This window comes from Dipteris shenzhenensis, chromosome 14, assembly GCF_047967505.1.
Source record: "Dipteris shenzhenensis isolate YYH24624 ecotype China chromosome 14, Dip_SZ_1.0, whole genome shotgun sequence".
Taxonomy (NCBI): Eukaryota; Viridiplantae; Streptophyta; class Polypodiopsida; order Gleicheniales; family Dipteridaceae; genus Dipteris; species Dipteris shenzhenensis.
The window spans coordinates 41,232,056-41,249,515 of NC_141609.1; the positions used below are offsets into that span (position 1 = coordinate 41,232,056).

General features: G+C 49.1%; 1 protein-coding gene across 5 annotated transcripts in view; it reads right to left on the reverse strand.

Annotated features, from left to right (window-relative positions):
* LNO1 (Nuclear pore complex protein) overlaps window positions 1-17,460 on the reverse strand; it is a 171,740-nt gene that overhangs the window by 61,529 nt on the left and 92,751 nt on the right. For 3 of the 5 annotated variants that reach the window (XM_087384481.1, XM_087384479.1, XM_087384477.1), the window contains exons 8-10: window positions 15,631-15,793; window positions 1,994-2,298; window positions 1,696-1,902 (exon numbers count right to left, since the gene is read on the reverse strand). In XM_087384481.1, the coding sequence (XP_087240607.1) occupies window positions 1,696-1,902; window positions 1,994-2,298; window positions 15,631-15,793 (675 nt within the window). The remainder of the gene's footprint in view (window positions 1-1,695; window positions 1,903-1,993; window positions 2,299-15,630; window positions 15,794-17,460) is intronic. The other 2 variants (XM_087384480.1, XM_087384478.1) reach the window with 1 other exon arrangement.

Here is a 17,460-nt window from a genome sequence, read left to right on the forward strand (position 1 = left end):
CTCGTGGGGCTCACTGCTGCTGCAAGGGTGGAATCCGAAGCTGAACCTCCGAAGCTGGAGGACCGTCTGGATGGGCGGTGGCCCCTGCCGCTGGAGGAGGTGGCTCCTACTGTTCCTCCTTCAGGGCCTCTCGATCAATCCTGTCCCTCTCTCTACAATTGGCCCTCTGCCTACGGTGCTTGCGGGCCTGCTTGCTTGGATTCTTTTTCTTTTTAACTTGGGGTCTAGTCCCCTTCTGAGCGGGTAACCCAAGGGGTTTGAGAATCCTGCTGCTCCTGCGTGAGAGGACACTGAGCCCGAGCCTGCTGACTCTGTGTACTCTGCGGAGGGGGGGGAGGGCGCACGAGGAAGGCCACGAGGGCAATCTTTGGCGAGGTGACCCATCTGTCTGCACCAAAGACACTGGCCTGGTAACCCCCAATTCTCCACCCTCTGGCGAAGTGTGCCCCCTTCAAGGATCTCGAGAAGGATTAACTCTGGGAGGGACTCTGGGCTCTCAACCACCAGTCTGATCCTGAGGACTCCATCATCTGCTAAAACTGAGGCGATCAACTCTAACAGAGACTCAAGCACTGTGCCAAATGCCCAACCAATGGAAAGGAGGATGGCTTGATACTCCTTGGGGAGCCCTGGAAAGCGAAGTGTAGCTGGGAAATGTGGAACATGGTGTGTCTTATCCATGTCCTCCACTATAAACCCATGATACCAAGGAAAGAGGTAAACAAGATGTGGCTGAGGAGGATGGGGCTCTCCTCCACAAGTGTCGAGGCAGTGTCAGGGGAGATCAGCTGGATGAGGAAAACGCCTCGTCCATAGATGGTGACCTCCTGGATGTGGTCTCCTTCTAATGCCAAGCTCGCCTGGATCCACTCTCGTCCTTGTCTCCGTGTAGGCGTGAGGCCCACAATTTTGCCTACAAGCGCCTTGTCCTGGAGGGCCCGCTATACCTGTTGCTTGTTAATTGGGGAAAGAAGAGCCTTAACGGCCGTGGGATTCGAGGGTGCTGCCATAGATGCCCCTCTGGCCAGACCAAGGGTCACCACCAAGGTTTTCTTTCACCTTAACAAGTGCAAATGCTCCCGCTGTAGGGAGGAAGGAAAAAAGGGGGAAAAATGTCAGAGGGGGAGGCGTAGACGAGGCGGTGTGAGGGGGGGTAAGGACGGAAGAGGAAGGAGGGAGGCAAGGAGGGTGGAAGGCAGAGAAGGAGGGGGGGACGAGAAAGCGAGGAGGGAGAGAAGGCGAAGGCAAGAGACGAAGAGGAGGCGGAGGGGAGGTGGTAGAGGCGGAGAAGGTGGGCGGGAGGGGAGGTGGTAGAGGCGGGGGGAGGCGGAGAAAGCGGCGGGGGGAGGAGGTAGAGGCGGCGGAAGGAGGAGGGGAGGGGCAGCGGGGGAGGCGGAAGAAGCAGCGGGGAGAGGGAGGAGGAGGGGGAGCGGGGAAGCAGAGAGGGGAGGTGGGAGGGGGCAGCACGGGGAGACGAGGCGGGGGGAGGCGGGGAAGGTAGGCGAGGGGAGACGGGGAGGGGGGAGCGGAGAGGTAGCGGAGGAGGTAGAGGGAAGAGGCGGAGAGGGGGAGCGGGAAGGAGGAGTCGTCGGGAGGGGGGCAGCGGTTCAGCTTTGACCAGCTTGTATTATGAGCTTGTAACTTTGATGGACATACTTCTATGAAGTGTAAACAAAACTTCTGCTTATTTCGTACCTATCTTGTTGACATCTGCAGAAGAAAGTGAACTACCATCAAGGCTATACGACGAGGAGTTTGAAGAAGAAAACAAACCCGTTGTTGGGCTCTGTGGAGTGTTGCCTGTGATTTCCTTACTTGCTACACCCGGTTTAGATGAACTAAGTATTCGCTCAGAACTGCTTTTGTCCTCTTCCAAAAGCTGTTGAGATGTCCTTGGAGGCCCTGCATTATACTCTTCATCTGAATTCGCCTCTTAAGAAAAGGTACAAGCACGTTTCAAACAAGATCTAATGCAGCTCTGCAAGGAACTTACCTATTTGTGGCATTGGCTGCCCTGCATTCAACTCTGCTTCTGATGTACTGACCAATTTTCCAGGTGACAGCACACTGGCACTCTTAACCGCCCCTGAGGATGTGAGGTTTAACATCACTGGTTGTGCTGTACTACCTGTCATAGGCTGCTCATTTCCAGTCCAAAGTTTAACTGGCTGTGATTGTTTCTCAGAATCAGGGATGTCATGAGGAATATTTGTTACTCCCAAAGAAACAGACGCATCCACTTCAGGAAGTTCTTCAGGAGTGGATACAACATCAACTCTACTCCACTTTGGATCAGTCCTGTAATGTAATTTGGAACAGAGCGGATCAGTATGTGCAATCCGAGCACAATGGCAAGACTCTCTCTCTCTCTCTCTCTCTCTCTCTCTCTCTCTCTCTCTCTCTCTCTCTCACAGTAAATAGACCAGTAAATAGACAATGCTCCAAGAGAGATATAGAACCAACGTAAGATATATTTCCATCCACAAAAGGACACAATACAAAAGAGTCCAGAGTCCCACTAAACAATGGTCCTCTGTCCTTACCAAAAGTTTTCCTACTACCTCCTTGGCACTTCTAGATCCTTGAGCCCGTGTACTCCTGGTTGAGCTTCTGTAGACTTAGTCACCGTGCCTTGATCCCTGCACCTTACTGGACTAACTATCAGCCTAGGTGTGCAGCCCCTTCCAAGCTGTGTCTCCTCAAGTGCATGCTGATTGAGCCCTAGGGGGTCCTCTTTTATAGAGGCTGGTAGTCCCCCAACCAACCGGCTTGGTAGGGGCCAAAATGGCTGACCCACCAACCCACCCAATCTGTGAAAACCAACTGGTGGGAACACTTTATTTGAGGGCTTGCAGGCCCTTCCTGGCAACATGACAGGATGCCACTGGCCCAGACAGTCCTAACCTGACCTGCCCTTGGCCTTTTTCCAGGCCCATAGCCTCTCCAAAATAGTTGCCTCTTCAGCCTCTCTGTTCCGCTTGCAATCTGCCTCTGTTCTGGCCATTGCCATGCCCTGAATGCAGATCCGTACTATCTCTGGAGCCGCCGTACAGCTGCTGATGTCAGCACCATGTCATCGCTTTGTTTCCAGGAGGCATTCCCTGCGCAGATCTGCTCTTCCAAGGACCATGCTCTCAGGGCCTATTTCAACCCGTCATCCATCTAGCAAGGTCTGCAACCAAACTAACATATTCAAGAAATCAAATCCCAAACAAGCATACATCCAGATTACCTGGACCATCAGCCTCCATGTGTCGTCCTGAAATGTCCCCCTCTCACAGCATCCATCTGACTCTGAATCCATAGGTCCTATCGAAGAATCCTCCTCAGTGTCAGCAATACCAGCCAAGCACCTACATGGCTCTAAGCTATCATCACTGTCCACCACCTTTACAAAGGTTTCTGACTTCTCATCTGACCATCTCTCAATGTCAGACATCGTCACCGTAACAGCGGGGTCTGCATACTTACCTCAGCAACACCTGAAGACGTCACCAAGAAAAGTTCTTCGGTGACTAGCACATGAGCAGCATTCTTTGACTCCTCTGAATTTGAGCTGGCCCTCTTCTTCGTCTAATCTGCCTTCTTCTTTCTGCAATCCTTCGCAAATGTCATGGCTGATCTCGATAGAGGCACTTTTTCTCTTTTTTCCTCCTCTTCTTCATCTAAAGAGTCCGATCCATCATCAGAATTGTCTTTCTTGGGCTTGCCTTTGCCAGGATTACCCTTACCCTTGCCTTTGCTCCCATCCTGAGCTATCAAGGCTTTGTCATTAGTTCCGTTATATTTCTTCTCCCAAGCTTCATGCTGCAAAACCAATCGTACAAGCTTCTCGAACGTTTTTAACGCCGCCGCCCTCTGCCCTGCAATCATCGTAGACACCAAACTACCATAGCTTCTCGTCAGAGCCATCCTAGTCAAACTCGTCCATTGACCAACTGCTGCCAACTGATCCCTCACCACCTTCATGTTGATGTGATACTGTATCCCCCTCATCCATGCTCGTGCCATAGAGCTCCATCTTGAGGTTGAGAATCCTCACTTCATTATTCAGCTCGTACATGTGCCTCAAAGTGGTCCAGGCGCGTCAAAAAAAGTATCTGTCATTTGAATAGAGGAAGTACCGCATCTGCCATGGTACCAACAATGATGGCCAAGGCCTTCGCATCGCACGTCTGGCAGGCTCTCACTAACACTGCATCTGCCAGAACATGCACTGCTAGTGTAGTCGCTGTAGCTGGAGTCACCATGGGCTGAGGCATTAACTCTCTAGCCATCAAAATCTCCCACGACTTCCTCAACGATAAATGGCTCCAGATCTTCATCTTCCACAATGGGTAATTGCTCGCATCCAACTTGCATGTGTCCCCAAAATTAGGAATAGCATATCTCTGGGCCATGACAATGACTCAGAAGAGAGTTGTACACTTGTTTAAACCTCAAACTCCCTCCTCACAATTGCACAATCCTTCAAATGTCAAAGTAGCTTACCCCGAGCTCTTAATCAAGGTCGACCTTCAGCAATGTCCTTGCCTTTAGGCTCCACTTCTCGTGCACTTCCGATCAGGGATCTGATACCATGCTACAAATCACCAAACAGAGGGTATCCACAAAGCGAAAGACTCATATATGGGCCCAGGAACTCAGAAGTGTTAAACTACAGAATCCAAAACTTATGTGCTTGTGTGTACTCAACATCCATGTGAGCAGACCAGTAAATAGACAATGCTCCAAGAGAGATATAGAACCAACATTAGGTATATTTCCGTCCACAAAAGGACACAATACAAAAGACTCCAGAGTCCCACCATACCGCAGTCCTCTGTCCTTACCAAAAGAGTCGAGCTTCTGTCGACTGTCAATGTGCCTTGATCCCTGCACCTTGCTGCACTAACTCTCAGCCTAGGTGTGCAGCCCCTTTCAAGCTCTGTCTGCGCATGCTTAATGAGCCATAGGGGCTCCTCTTTAATAGGGGCTGGTACCCCCCCAACCAACTGACCTGGTAGAGGCCCAGATGGTCGACCAGCAGCCTGCCCCACCGACCCACCCCATCGATGAAAACCGACTCATGGAGGCACTTTATTTGAGGGCTTGCCTAGCCACATGGCAGTATGCAAGTGGCCTAGCGAGTCCTCCTACTGGCCTTTTTCCAGGCCCATAGCCTCTCCAAAACAGTCAGCTCTTCAGCCTCTCTGTTCCACCTGCAATCTGTCTCTGTTCTGGCAATTGCCAGGCCCTAGATGCTCTCCAAACAGCTCCGTATTGTCTCTGAAGGCCTCCATACAGCTGCTGACATCAGTGCCATGTCATCGCTTTGTTTCCAGGCTGCATTCCTTGCGCAGATCTGCTTCTTCTTCCCTCTGATTTCTGGTGGCTATTCCATGCCAGATCTGCCCCTCAGGAGAGCTTCCATCTAGCAGGTAAGTTCCCTGTTGTGCTGCCCACATGGCTGACTCATGTGCCCCAGGCTTTCATGTTTTCTTGCTGTGAGCTTGCTGCCCACATGGCAGCCTAAATGCTTCCCATGTGGCAGCCACATCAACTCTTGGTGCACCCCCCCTCCCGCCCCCCCGCTCTCCTCATATGGGGGCTTACAGATGGGGAGGTGACCATACCATTTCCAACAACTTCTCGATGCTCGTGATGACTCTATCTTAATACTAGATGTTGATCTAGACGAGGCTGGGATGTCCCGAGTCTCGGCAGATAGACGCACAAAAAATAACATCTTATGGACATGCACTATTAGACATAGGCAGGATACATGATCTTCTCATTTATAATGGCCTGGATCGCTGGTCCTTGTCAAGTGGTTTCACTTGTTTCCCACATGGGGGAGGGCTCTAGTGTGATTGATGGATCCTCTGCATATCACGGATTTCTCTGTCTCACCACCACCTTCAAGAGCGAACCACACCTATCTATTTTTTAGTACATCCATCCCACGCCTTACAACAGACACCGCACACACTATACTTATCATGACATACATTTTGAAAGCAGCCTTTCATCTCAGTACTTTGTACACCTTTCCACTTTACTCACATGCATCACTCACTTAGCGCTCCTAGAGACGAGGCATTACTCTCGATGTAGCCCATCGAATACAGAGATCCAGGAGAGCGCACCCCCCGCCACCTCGGGAGACAACCCGGCAAACACAGATACGTGAGCTCTTTGCATCACATCAGAAGGCCATCAGGGAGCCGGGTTATATAGAGCCTGCACATGCACTTGGAGCTCTCGTTCTGAGCAGTACTTGATTGCTCTTTTCCTACTATATTTTGTACTAGCTTTTTGCATTTTTAGCACTTAGCACTCAGCAAGGGCCTTAGTGACCCCTTTGCTTCAGCCCATAGTGGCTTGTATGGGTTACATATATTTTGTATCTTGTCTCATAGACCCACGAGGTCCTTGCATACCGTGACCAATGTATTACACAGGTAGCAACATGCTAGCTGTCCACTCCACCCTTCTTCAAAGAAGGAGACTTTTTGTAACATTCCATTGGGTCCCATGGGTCGATTTCAAGCCCCCAGAGGACGATAATAATAGTTTCTTTCTTTCTTTCTTTCTCCCCCCCCCCCCCAATCGCCCTCAGTCGGCAGCCCTCCATCGCCGCAGCCTGCTTTGCCCGTCATGTAGCTCCGCCTGCTCTACCCATCGCCTTCCCTTTGGTCTGTCTACTGCTTCAGCATCTGTAGCTGCAGCTAGCAACATAGCTAGCTATGCCGCTAGCAACCAGCAATACCGCCGCCAGCAGTAGAACCGCCATGTATCCGCCCGCTCTACCCATCGCCTTCCCTTTGGTCTCTCCGCTACTTCAGCATCTTTAGCTGCAGCTAGCAACGTAGCTAGCTAACTAGCTAGCTGCGCCGCCAACAACCAGCAATAGCGCCGCCAGCAGTAGAACTGCGCAGCGCCGTTGCCAACAGTCCCCCCTGCTCACCTCGTAGCAAGCTCCTAAGGTCTCTAGCCCCGAGTTAGGTTAAACCCCCAACCCAACCCCGGGGGTTAGGTTCAGCTAGGGGGTTCTAGAGAAATGGCCAATATTGGAATGGCCTACCCTCTCCTCCAAATCCCCCTCAACTCCATCAACCTCAACTATCAGGACTCGATACTCTACAGTTGCAGCCATGACACCCTCTCTGTATGCACGCAATTACCAACAAGAAGGGTCCAAACAGCCCATCACTGGGCAACATGAACAGATTTATTATTTACAGCAAGCAATCAGAGAGTTAAGGCTTGAGCTGGCAGAAGTAAAAGCCCGATTTCAGTTCTAGAGGGACCTGGCAAGCAGGTAGTAATTGTTGAGGTTGTGAACTCATATAAGAATTCTCCTCCTACTCCTCAGCTAGTCTCTACAATCAAAGATATGGTCCATACTGAAGTACAATCAATCAAGAAAGAAGTGATTGAGAAGTTCGACACTAAGGCAAACAAGACTGATATCCAAGAAGAGATCAAAGAACACAAAGCCAGACGCAATAATGCGTTGAAGATTAGAGTGGGGGGGCCTCCCTGAAGGATGGTTCAAAGATGATGACCCTTTCAGTGAGACTTTAGCACATGTCAAAGCAACCATGCCTATTATTGAATGGAAGGTTGATGATGATAATGATGATGATGACTAATATCCGGCACTCCACAGGACATGCTATCCTTACACTTAAGTCGCGAGATTTATGAATCAGGCTCCTTCGACAATCTTACAAGTTGAAAGGAACCAAGATATGGATAGCTGAGGAACTTACACGAGCTCAGTTGGAGAATTAGGCAACGGAATTAGCTAGCGTCAGGGCTGCTAGGAAGGATGGAAAATGGACAGTTTACCATGAAGGCATAGCAATAATCAAAGAGTTTAAATCCAAACCAAAAGACTCTCAGTCTTAAACTGATATATGGCTGATTACTCTTTCAGATTATTATGTAGGTACTCTAAATAATTGGGGTTGCTTTTGCACTCCCTAGGAGCTCCCATGTGCCCTCCCTAAAGCAGATGTACTAGAAGGTTTTCTTGCTGTCCCATAGACTTGTTGGTCTCCCGTGGACATTAATGCAGGCCATCTTCTCCCAATCGTATTGATGCTCTCTGGGCCCTGGTATGTGCCATGTAGCTTTAGTTATTGGCACTTAGGTCACCTAGTACTTTTAGTGTCTTATGATACCTAGTACTAGTGGTACCACTAGGACACTAGGTCCTAAGGTTCTCTTTTATAGTACCTTGTACTTTCATTTTCATTCTAGTTGTTGATGTGACGGCTTCCACTTCTTGCTCCACTCTTTTGCATCCTTTTGCTTCCGTGAGCCTACAGTGGTATCAGAGCACTTCCTTCCTGGACCTGCTCCCTACTCCCAGCTTCCTGCTTCCAGCTCCAGCTCCCACGACGCGACCTGATGTCCGTACAACTATACGGATCCCGTACATCGCCTACTCCCGTCCGCACACCTGCGCGTAAGTTCGTCCGTACACCCTTGTACAATTGTACGGATTTCCATACTACGCGTTAGATTTGTCCGTACTGAAAAGAACTGGAGCGGAGCGGAATTCTCCGTATGTCATGTCGCCCTGGCTTCTGCAGAAGTAGGGTTGCCCAAGCCGATGAGAGGGGTGGACATCGGCGGACTAGAGTCGAACTGCATCTCATGCACAGGGGGGGACCTGACACACTGGGAGTGTACAAACTCATCTACATCTCCTAAGCCACCACAACACTCACAACTCTTCTTACTCTTTTCGGGTCTTGGGCGCCGACTACCAGGTGATGAGGCCTCAGAGCATGCAGCTGGGGATGCCCCAAAAGCTACAGGAGATAGCATGGCAGAGGTCCGTCTCGAGAATATCAAGGAGAAGTATCGGTCTAGCTCTCCTTAGGACTCATGGAGGCCACACAATCCTTAGGACTCTTGAAGCCTGTGGCTCCTAACAAAGGAGTCTGTGAAGGGGGAGCCGGTTGAGGAGTAGGCCGGATGGACTGAAAGTCCTCTAGATTGTAGAGTCCATGATCTTTCCTCCTACGAGCAGTTTGCTCATCCCGAGGGGTCTGCTGACCTGAACTCTGCTCCCCAGACGTGTGACGTGATGACATGACTACTTTAAAGGGATTGGACAATAGTCATGACACAAACACAAACAATAAAATCAAATAAGAAGCACGATACATGATAAATACAACTAATAAGACAAAACCTGAAAAAGCAACAAAGTCAAATGGAGAGGAGTAGAGGAGAGAGAATGAGAGAAATAAGTGGAAAAGCGAAAAGCGGAAAATCGAAAAGCAAAAATTCAGAAAAGCGAAAAGTGAAAAGCAAAAAGAGGAAAGCATGAAAGTGAAAAGCGGAAAGCGAAAAGGATGGAAAGCAAAAAGTGGAAAGATGCTGGCGCCCGTCAAGGGGTGCTGTGCTGGACGAGACTCGACGCAAGACCAGAGCCACTGTGACTCCCGTGGGACGTATCCTGGGTCTAAACAGGGAGGTCCCCCAGAGTGATATGTGTGTCCCCTCGATGTCTCGTGTGTCATGCTGCGATCGTCGCGTCGATGCTCCCTAGGAATCCCCTCTACTCTGCCGCTCCCTATGCGGAGGTAGTGTGATGATACCCAAAACTATCCGATGGAGATCCGTAGTGAGTGAGGCATATGAAGCTCAGAGTATCCCGGTGGTGTGATAAATCCCTCCTCCGAAATACGAAGACAGTAATCTCTGTAGAAACTCAGCTTCACTGGAATCTCCCTCGGCTCCAACTAGGTCCTAAAGGTGTGTAGTTGCAAGAGATCCTCTCGAAAGACCTGGCTGGTGTATGGCCCGATCGGGATGGTGGGTGGGAGTACCGGAGGGACATCTAAACTGTACTGAAAAGGAGGTATCCTATCGATGTGGAACCCTAGTCTCACAAACCATCTGTGAGTCCGTGCATACCAACATCGCTCGTCTCCCTCTGCTGCCAACCTCATGGAGGAATCAAGAGCCAACCACGGCAACCTCTATCTCCCTGATGTGCAGTCCCCATATGATCTAACCCGGTGTAGATATAGAATGGTCTGAAAGGCTACATCTAGCTAGAGTGGAGAAGCACTAAACTCGGCCTGAATGATGTGATGTGGTACAGATGGTTTCCCCTGGATCATCCGTGAGCATGAGGATCTACAGGCGCTCCACCCGTGTCCACTCTATCTTTGACATGTTAGGCCCCCAACAAGGGCTGCCATACATATCGGCTGGTCGCACCAAGGAGTCGAAGAGAAGAGCCTTGGTCCGAGGGTCCTCGAAGTGGGAGTGGAAGCATTGTCTCTCTAGCCGAGCCAGTGAGGCGTATCCCCTGCTTAGTCTGGCCTGCATCGTTGGTCTCATCGCGAAGATCGGGTCGGAGAAGATGACCCCCAAGTAAGTGTATGAGGATACGATCTCAACTGGTGACCCACCGAAAGTAAAAGTAAATTGCTTCCGTTGCATGCTTGCTCGAGAGGTGTTAAAGATCATGACCTTGGTCTTGCCAAGGTTGACCTCCAAGTCATGGGATAAACAAAAATCCTGTAGTGCATCCAGGTGTCGTTGGAGCCCCTCGGGTGTGGACGACAAGAGTGCCACGTCATCTGCATAAAGAAGAATCCTGATGATGATCCCGGCAAGTGAGCAACCGGTCCCTCCGAACGCCCCCATGAAAGTCTCAAGCTCATCGATGTAGAGGCCAAACAAGGTCAGTGATAAGGGACAATCCTGTTTGACCCCTGTGGTACTCAAGATCTCATCTGTCCGACCTGCGCCCGTCCAAACTCGGCCTGAGACTCTCATACAGTGCCATGACTGCCCAGAGGATCTCCTGATCAAATCCCACTGTCTGTAGGCGTGTGATGAGACGAGCTCGAGGTACTGTGTCAAAGGCTTTGCGAAAATCCACAAAGAAGCAATATACCCCCTCCTTTCGTGATCTGGCCTCCTCAATGACACTCCTGAGTGTGAGTATGTGATCCATAGTCCCATGGTCTCGCCTGAAACCGGCCTGACCCTCTGCTCTGAGCCCTCTCATCTCCGCGAACAGGCTGACCGACGCTTCCTATACAGCTGCATAGATCTTGGACATCACATGTCCAATCATGATAGTCCTGTAGTTACTCGGGTCCATGGGATCCCCTGCCTTGTGGATAGGGGTGATGGTGTTGAGTGTCCAAGTGCGGGGGAAGCCAAGGCAAACAGCGTCATTGAATAGCTTTGCTAGGATCGGGGCTAACGTGTCGATCCCATATGCGATAAACTCAGTGCATAGCCCCTCGTGATCCTTAGCTCGACGATTGTGCAGTTTCAATGTCGCGTCCTTGACTCCCCCTCTGGTGAACAACGTGCAAGTGGTGGGGCGAGGTGTGTGTATGAGATCTGGAGTGGGCTGGTGTGGGACATCATAAAGATGGTGTGCATACGTGTGCCAGACTCTCATGTCGGTGAGGGGTGATGGAGACCTACGCTCAAGGAATCTCCGCCAAAAATCCTTAGAGTTGCTGCTGTACAAGATGTGCAGTAGCTCCTCCTCATTTCGACGAAGAAATGCATGCTTCTTTCGACGTACGAGACGTCGGTACTTGTGTACCGTGTCTGGTGTGTTCGGGAGGTGACATTTGGTAGCTGTTGGCGATAAGCCTTGCACTCCGCATCGTACCAATTATTGCAGGGTACAGAACCAAGAGGTGGTGGTCTAGTGGACCGTGTGGTGTGGGGAAAGATTTGGAGGGCAGCCTCGTGGAGTGTGCGACTAATCAGGGCAGCACGGTCCTCTACGAGTGGTATGTGATCGATGTAGGTTAGGAGTTTGTTTAGGCATCCAAAGTAGGCCGGTGAGAGGCTGTGATCAAAGTGTATGTTGTGGTAGGTGTCGTGCTTCCAATGTGGTGTGTGTGGTGTGGCTAAGCGTGGGGTGGCAATAGTGAAGAATAGGTATGTGTGATTAGCTCCTGGAGGGAGTGGTACTACGTTGAAGTCGATGATACATGAAGTGAAGGTAGGGGATCCCATGATGTAATCTACTACACTAGTGCCCCCCCCGTGTGGGAAGCAAGTAAAACCACCTGAGGAGGGCCATAGGTCAAGCCCGTTGTAGATGATGAGATCATGCATCCTGCCCAGATCAAGGAGCGCGTGTCCATATGGTGTAACAGGCCCGTGTCGATCCGATGAGGTCCTGGTCATACCTGCTCCGTCTAGGTCCATGTATGGTAGCATGATAGAGTCGTCTCGAAAGTCCAGGAGTGGTGCCTGGCGTGTGCTCGTCCTGGCATCGTCCTGGCATTGAAGTCCCCAACAAGGAGAACTTCCTCGCGGGCTGAAAGGTCTGGGATATCCTGATGTAAGGGTGCATATGGCGATGTCTCACCCTCCTCTCGTGCCACTCTGGCGAAGTGGGATGTGTCTGGCGGAAAGTAGCATATTGCTATGAAAAGGTCACGGGTGTTTGTGCGTCGGATCCGGATCCACATGAATGAGTTTGATGCATTTTTGTCTTCACGGGGCATTGTTCACTCATGCACTACTCCTTACACTCCTCAGCATAATCATGTTCCTAAAAGAAAGAATAGGTTCACTATGGAGATGGCCAGATGCATGCTTAAGGCCAAGTCCTTGCCCAATAAATTTTGGCTTGATGCAGTGATGTGTGCCAACTATGTGCTGAATAGATCACCTACAAGGGCATTGAGGACTGTTACACCTTACGAAGCATGGAAAGGCAGGAAGCCTTCACTTTCACACATGAGAGTCTTTGGGTCTCTTGCATATGTTCATGTACCATCTCAGCTGAGACATAAGCTTGATGATAAGGCAATCAAATGCATATTTATTGGTTACAGCCAAGAGAGCAGAGGGTATCGGTTGTACCAACCAAATATTGGGAAGATTATTGTCAGTAGAGATGTAATCTTTGCTGAACATTCAGCTTGCACACTTACTGTCCCTCGCTTTTCAAAATAGCCCCACAGAGCCCACTCTTTATGTCCGTGGGAGTGGATCTGATTTTTTAGTGCTGATTCTATATGTGGATGTCATGCTGATCACGGGCCCTGAGACTCAGCATATTATAGCCTTCAAGGCCGATTTGCAGCAAGCTTTTGAAATGTCAGACATGGGACAGCTGCACTATTATTTGGGCATTCAATTTGCTCATGTTGAGGGGGGTATTATGATGTCACAGTCCAAGTATATTGGACAGCTCCTCGATCGTTTTCAGTTTGAGGATTGCGAGCCAATCTCTACTCAGTGGACCCTGGCTTGCAATTTTCAGCTCATGATGGGAGCCCACCATGTGATATCACTCTTTACCAGCAGACTGTTGGATGTCTCATTTACTTAAGCCACACTAGACCTGACTTACAATATGCAGTATCCCAGCTCGGCAGGTTCATGTACATGCCCAGTTCACAGCATTGGCAGGCAGTGAAGAGAGTCTTCAGATATCTCAGATGCACTCAGGATTTAGCCCTCTTCTATGGTGATCAGGGTTCACTTACCATGCATGCTTACACGGATAGTGACTGGGCAGGTTGTTTCGACACCAGAGTGTCACATATCAGCAGCTGTTTTAACTTGGCGGTTCATGTATCTCTTGGCTCAGCAAGAAGCAACCAACAGTTGCCACATCTAGCTGTGAGGCTGAGTACAAGGCAGCCTTCACCGCTACAGTAGTGTGTGTCTAACTTCGACAGTTACTTACAGATCTTGGTATTCGCCAGTCATCCTCTACTATGGTCTAAATCACAGTAAGGGTGGAGCTACTGAAACGAGCATCATCACCCGTGCTGAGCCCTAAGTCTGATCATACATAATCAAATACATCTGGATGTAACAATGAAAAGAAAAGGACTGGAGCGGAGCAAAATCCTCCATGTCATGTCGCCCTAGCTGGTGCATACCTGGTGATGGGACGCTGGCGCCTGTCAAGGGATGCCATGCGTCTCAGTCTCTTGGACGAGGCTCGACACAAGACCAGAGCCACCGTGACTCCCGTGGGACGTATCCCGGGTGGTCTAAACAATGACGGGAGATCCCTTAGAGTGATCTGTGTATCCCCTCGATGTCTCGTGTGTCGTGCTACGGTCGTCGGGTCCAGGTCTTGTCACGTATGCGGCTAGAGACTGAACGATCAATGTCACTCGGTGGGAAGAACTCTGTGATCCTACTCTGAGAGGTGTCTGATGATGTGGCCAAGCCCCGTCGCCTGAGTAAGTACTCTTTGTGTCGGACCCCCTCGTGAATGAAGGCCGCGAGGCATCTCTGATCTGGGTAGGCGAGGAATCTAGAAAGGAGCCCGGAGTCGTCTTTGAAGAGGCAGTGGTAGCGACCTCGGATCTCGTAGTACACTGGGCACCTGAAAATAAAATGCTCCACCGACTCAACCTCCTGACAGTCGCATAATATGCATAAGCGATGCTCCCTAGGAATCCCCTCTACTCTGCCGCTCTCTATGTGGAGGCGGTGTGATGATACCCAAAACTGTCCGATGGAGATCCGTAGTGAGTGAGGCATATGAAGCTCAATGTACCCCGGTGGTGTGATGAATCCCTCCTCCGAAATATGAAGACAGTAATCTCTGTAGAAACTCAGCTTCACTGGAAGCTCCCTCGGCTCCAACCAGGTCATAACGGTGTGTAGCTGCAGGAGATCCTCTCGAATGACCTGGTTGGTGTGTGGCCCAATCGGGATGGTGGGTGGGAGTACCGGAGGGGCATCTAAACTGTACTGAAAAGGAGGTATCCTATCCATGTGGAACCCTAGTCTCACAAACCATCTGTGAGTCCGTGCATACCAGCATCGCTCGTCTCCCTCTGCTGCCAACCTCATGGAGGAATCGAGAGAGTTTGTCTGCAGAAATGATTACTGGTAAAAGCGAGAGGTGCATCGACGCAGGGAATCTCTAGGGAGATTGCATTGACAAGCAAGAGGATGTTTTCCATCCTTTTATCTCATGCCCCACTGCAAGAAGAGTCTGGAAGTTTGTCCAGATACAACTAGGGGAACCCATCAATTGGAAGGCCGTTCTTTTGGAAGATGCTTTGAAGACTCTTTAGGCCACTTGGACCTGGATTAGAACACATGCACTCTGGCACATTTGGATTTCCGGAAATGCCTTCCAATTTAACAACAAGGTCACTAATGCAGAAATGTTGTTTTCCTTTTGCTTTTACAGTTATGCTGTCTAACTGCTGCTTCTTTTTCCTAGGGCTAAGTTCCTTCTTGATCAAGACATTCATAACTATAATGAAGAGATCTACCAACTTAACTCAGCAGTCCAGGAGCATCACCAGCTCTTTACTCATTGTGAGGCCACGCATCAAGACCTACAACACCATGTGCTGCCTTCTCTCTTTCCTGTCAAAGAGGAACCTGTGGAGTGAAAAGCTCCTCTCTCTGCTATTGTCCTAGATCGGGGGGATCTTTCTCTGGTTTTCTCTGGTTTTTGTTAACCAGCAAGCCTTGTATAAGGGAATTTTGATTCTATATGACTGGTTCTTCATTGTATATATTTTCTGAGAAATAATACAACAATCTTTCCGGGGGGGAAAAATAAAGTTTACCTTTAAAACACTTAATACAGCTCTTTGCAAGCCCTTTCAGAAAAACATCATCATCAAAGGAGAATAGTAATACCTTGCCAAAGAAAAGAGGCTCAGCTTTCCTTCAAGAGTCATACAAAGTAAAAGTGGACCAGGGGGAAGCTTTTCCCCACTGTCTCCATTCGGTGCTGGGATTTGAACAGAATCAGTCGTTTGATCAATAGCCAATCCAACCACGCTGTTGTCATCACCAGAGGCTGCAATTCCACACACCCCCCCCAATAAAAAACAGCCCCTAAAATGTTAGATAGATCAAAGAGGTAATAGATACTCCAAAATCCTGTTGATTAAAGACCCTGCACAGTTAATCAGCGTATGACTTTTAGAAATACCAGTCCTAACCCTAGTCCTAGGATTAGTCATTCTTATGACTCGTACTTTCATTTCACACAGTCCCGCAATCTACGTTCAGTTATGCTGTTTTGTCTTCTGCTATTGTCTTCCTGCTAAAGCTACTCATCGTGTGTGCCTATGCGCGCACGGGCAAGACTACCCTAAGAGAGAGGCTTTGATACCACTTGTGAAGTTTGTGAGACAGAGAGAACACACAACATTGGAGAAATCTTGAGAACTGAAATGAATTGCACACGAGTCCAGAATACAAAAAAACAGTGGGTTTTGTAGGGAACCCCAAACCCTACAACTAGATTAAGCCCTACAGCAACATGTTGGCACAATGCCACATGTAAGGTGCAAAAACTTATTATTGTGCCATCCTCTCGAGTCTTGGGGACCCTAGACTCCTTTATTGAAGTAGAGTGATTTTATTGATCACAACCCACGACGGCATTATCCTATCCATGGTGAGCATGAGCCTAAAAACGCATTCAGAGCCTTACACAACTGTCCTTTCGGACTACATCATTCGGTAAGCCGTTGTTGCATTGGTTCTTTCCAATTTTCGCTTCATTTGCATTACTTTCCCCCAATCTGAATCTTCACCCAATCTACTATGTAAGTCTTCCAAATTAATTTGGGAAGAGGCGACTTGGTTTCAATAAACAAACTGATCAACTAAGAGGACTTCTTATTCCATACTCCAAATGAGTAATGGATGTCCTAGGGATTAAGCAACCATGCCTACATATAATTTAATTACCATTGTCACCTTGGGTGATGTATATCCTTTTGCAATTGGACCTTAATGCTGCTACTGCCTTGGATAACATCTCTCTCTTTTGCAATTGGAACTAGATGTCAATACCCTTGGGTAAGCAAGAATCTTTGGAACATCACCCTCACAATCAAGGCACGTAGTATGGGATCGATTTTTCATGTCAAGATGACTTAGCTCTAGGATTAGGCTAAAGGTTTGTTTGATGTATTACGCCTATGACTTGGAGGTTAGTATGCTAGCTTTGCCCTCTCTGATTCATAACATACATCCACCATGGATAGAGGGCGATGTGGTGCCACACAGCACTATATCATTGATGTGGCTTTGCCATGTGTCTGAAACATAGCTTCTACTAAGGCTGCTAACAGTGACTAGTTTAGGGAAACTATGAAACTATATAGCAGAAATGGCAGAAAAGGAAGTAGAGGGAAAAGGATAGATCACTCTTACTAGAAGAGGGCATGGGATTTAGCAGCTCCCACGTGGCTGGCTAGCTAGGTCCTTACATGTGCAGCCAATAGGCTGATCCTAAAAGACTACCAACATTCATAGAATGAAATTTGATTGCATTACTGTTGAATGCCCTGAAAGTGTACAGCTAAAGCCCCTAACATAGTTTTAGAAAGGTGGGCCAGCACCTAATCGCTTATGGGATATTACAACAGGGGTGCCATGTGGCAAGCCCTCATAAAAAACCTACTAAATGTACAGAAAAGTACTGAGTCGCTAGAATAAGTGGGACCCTTT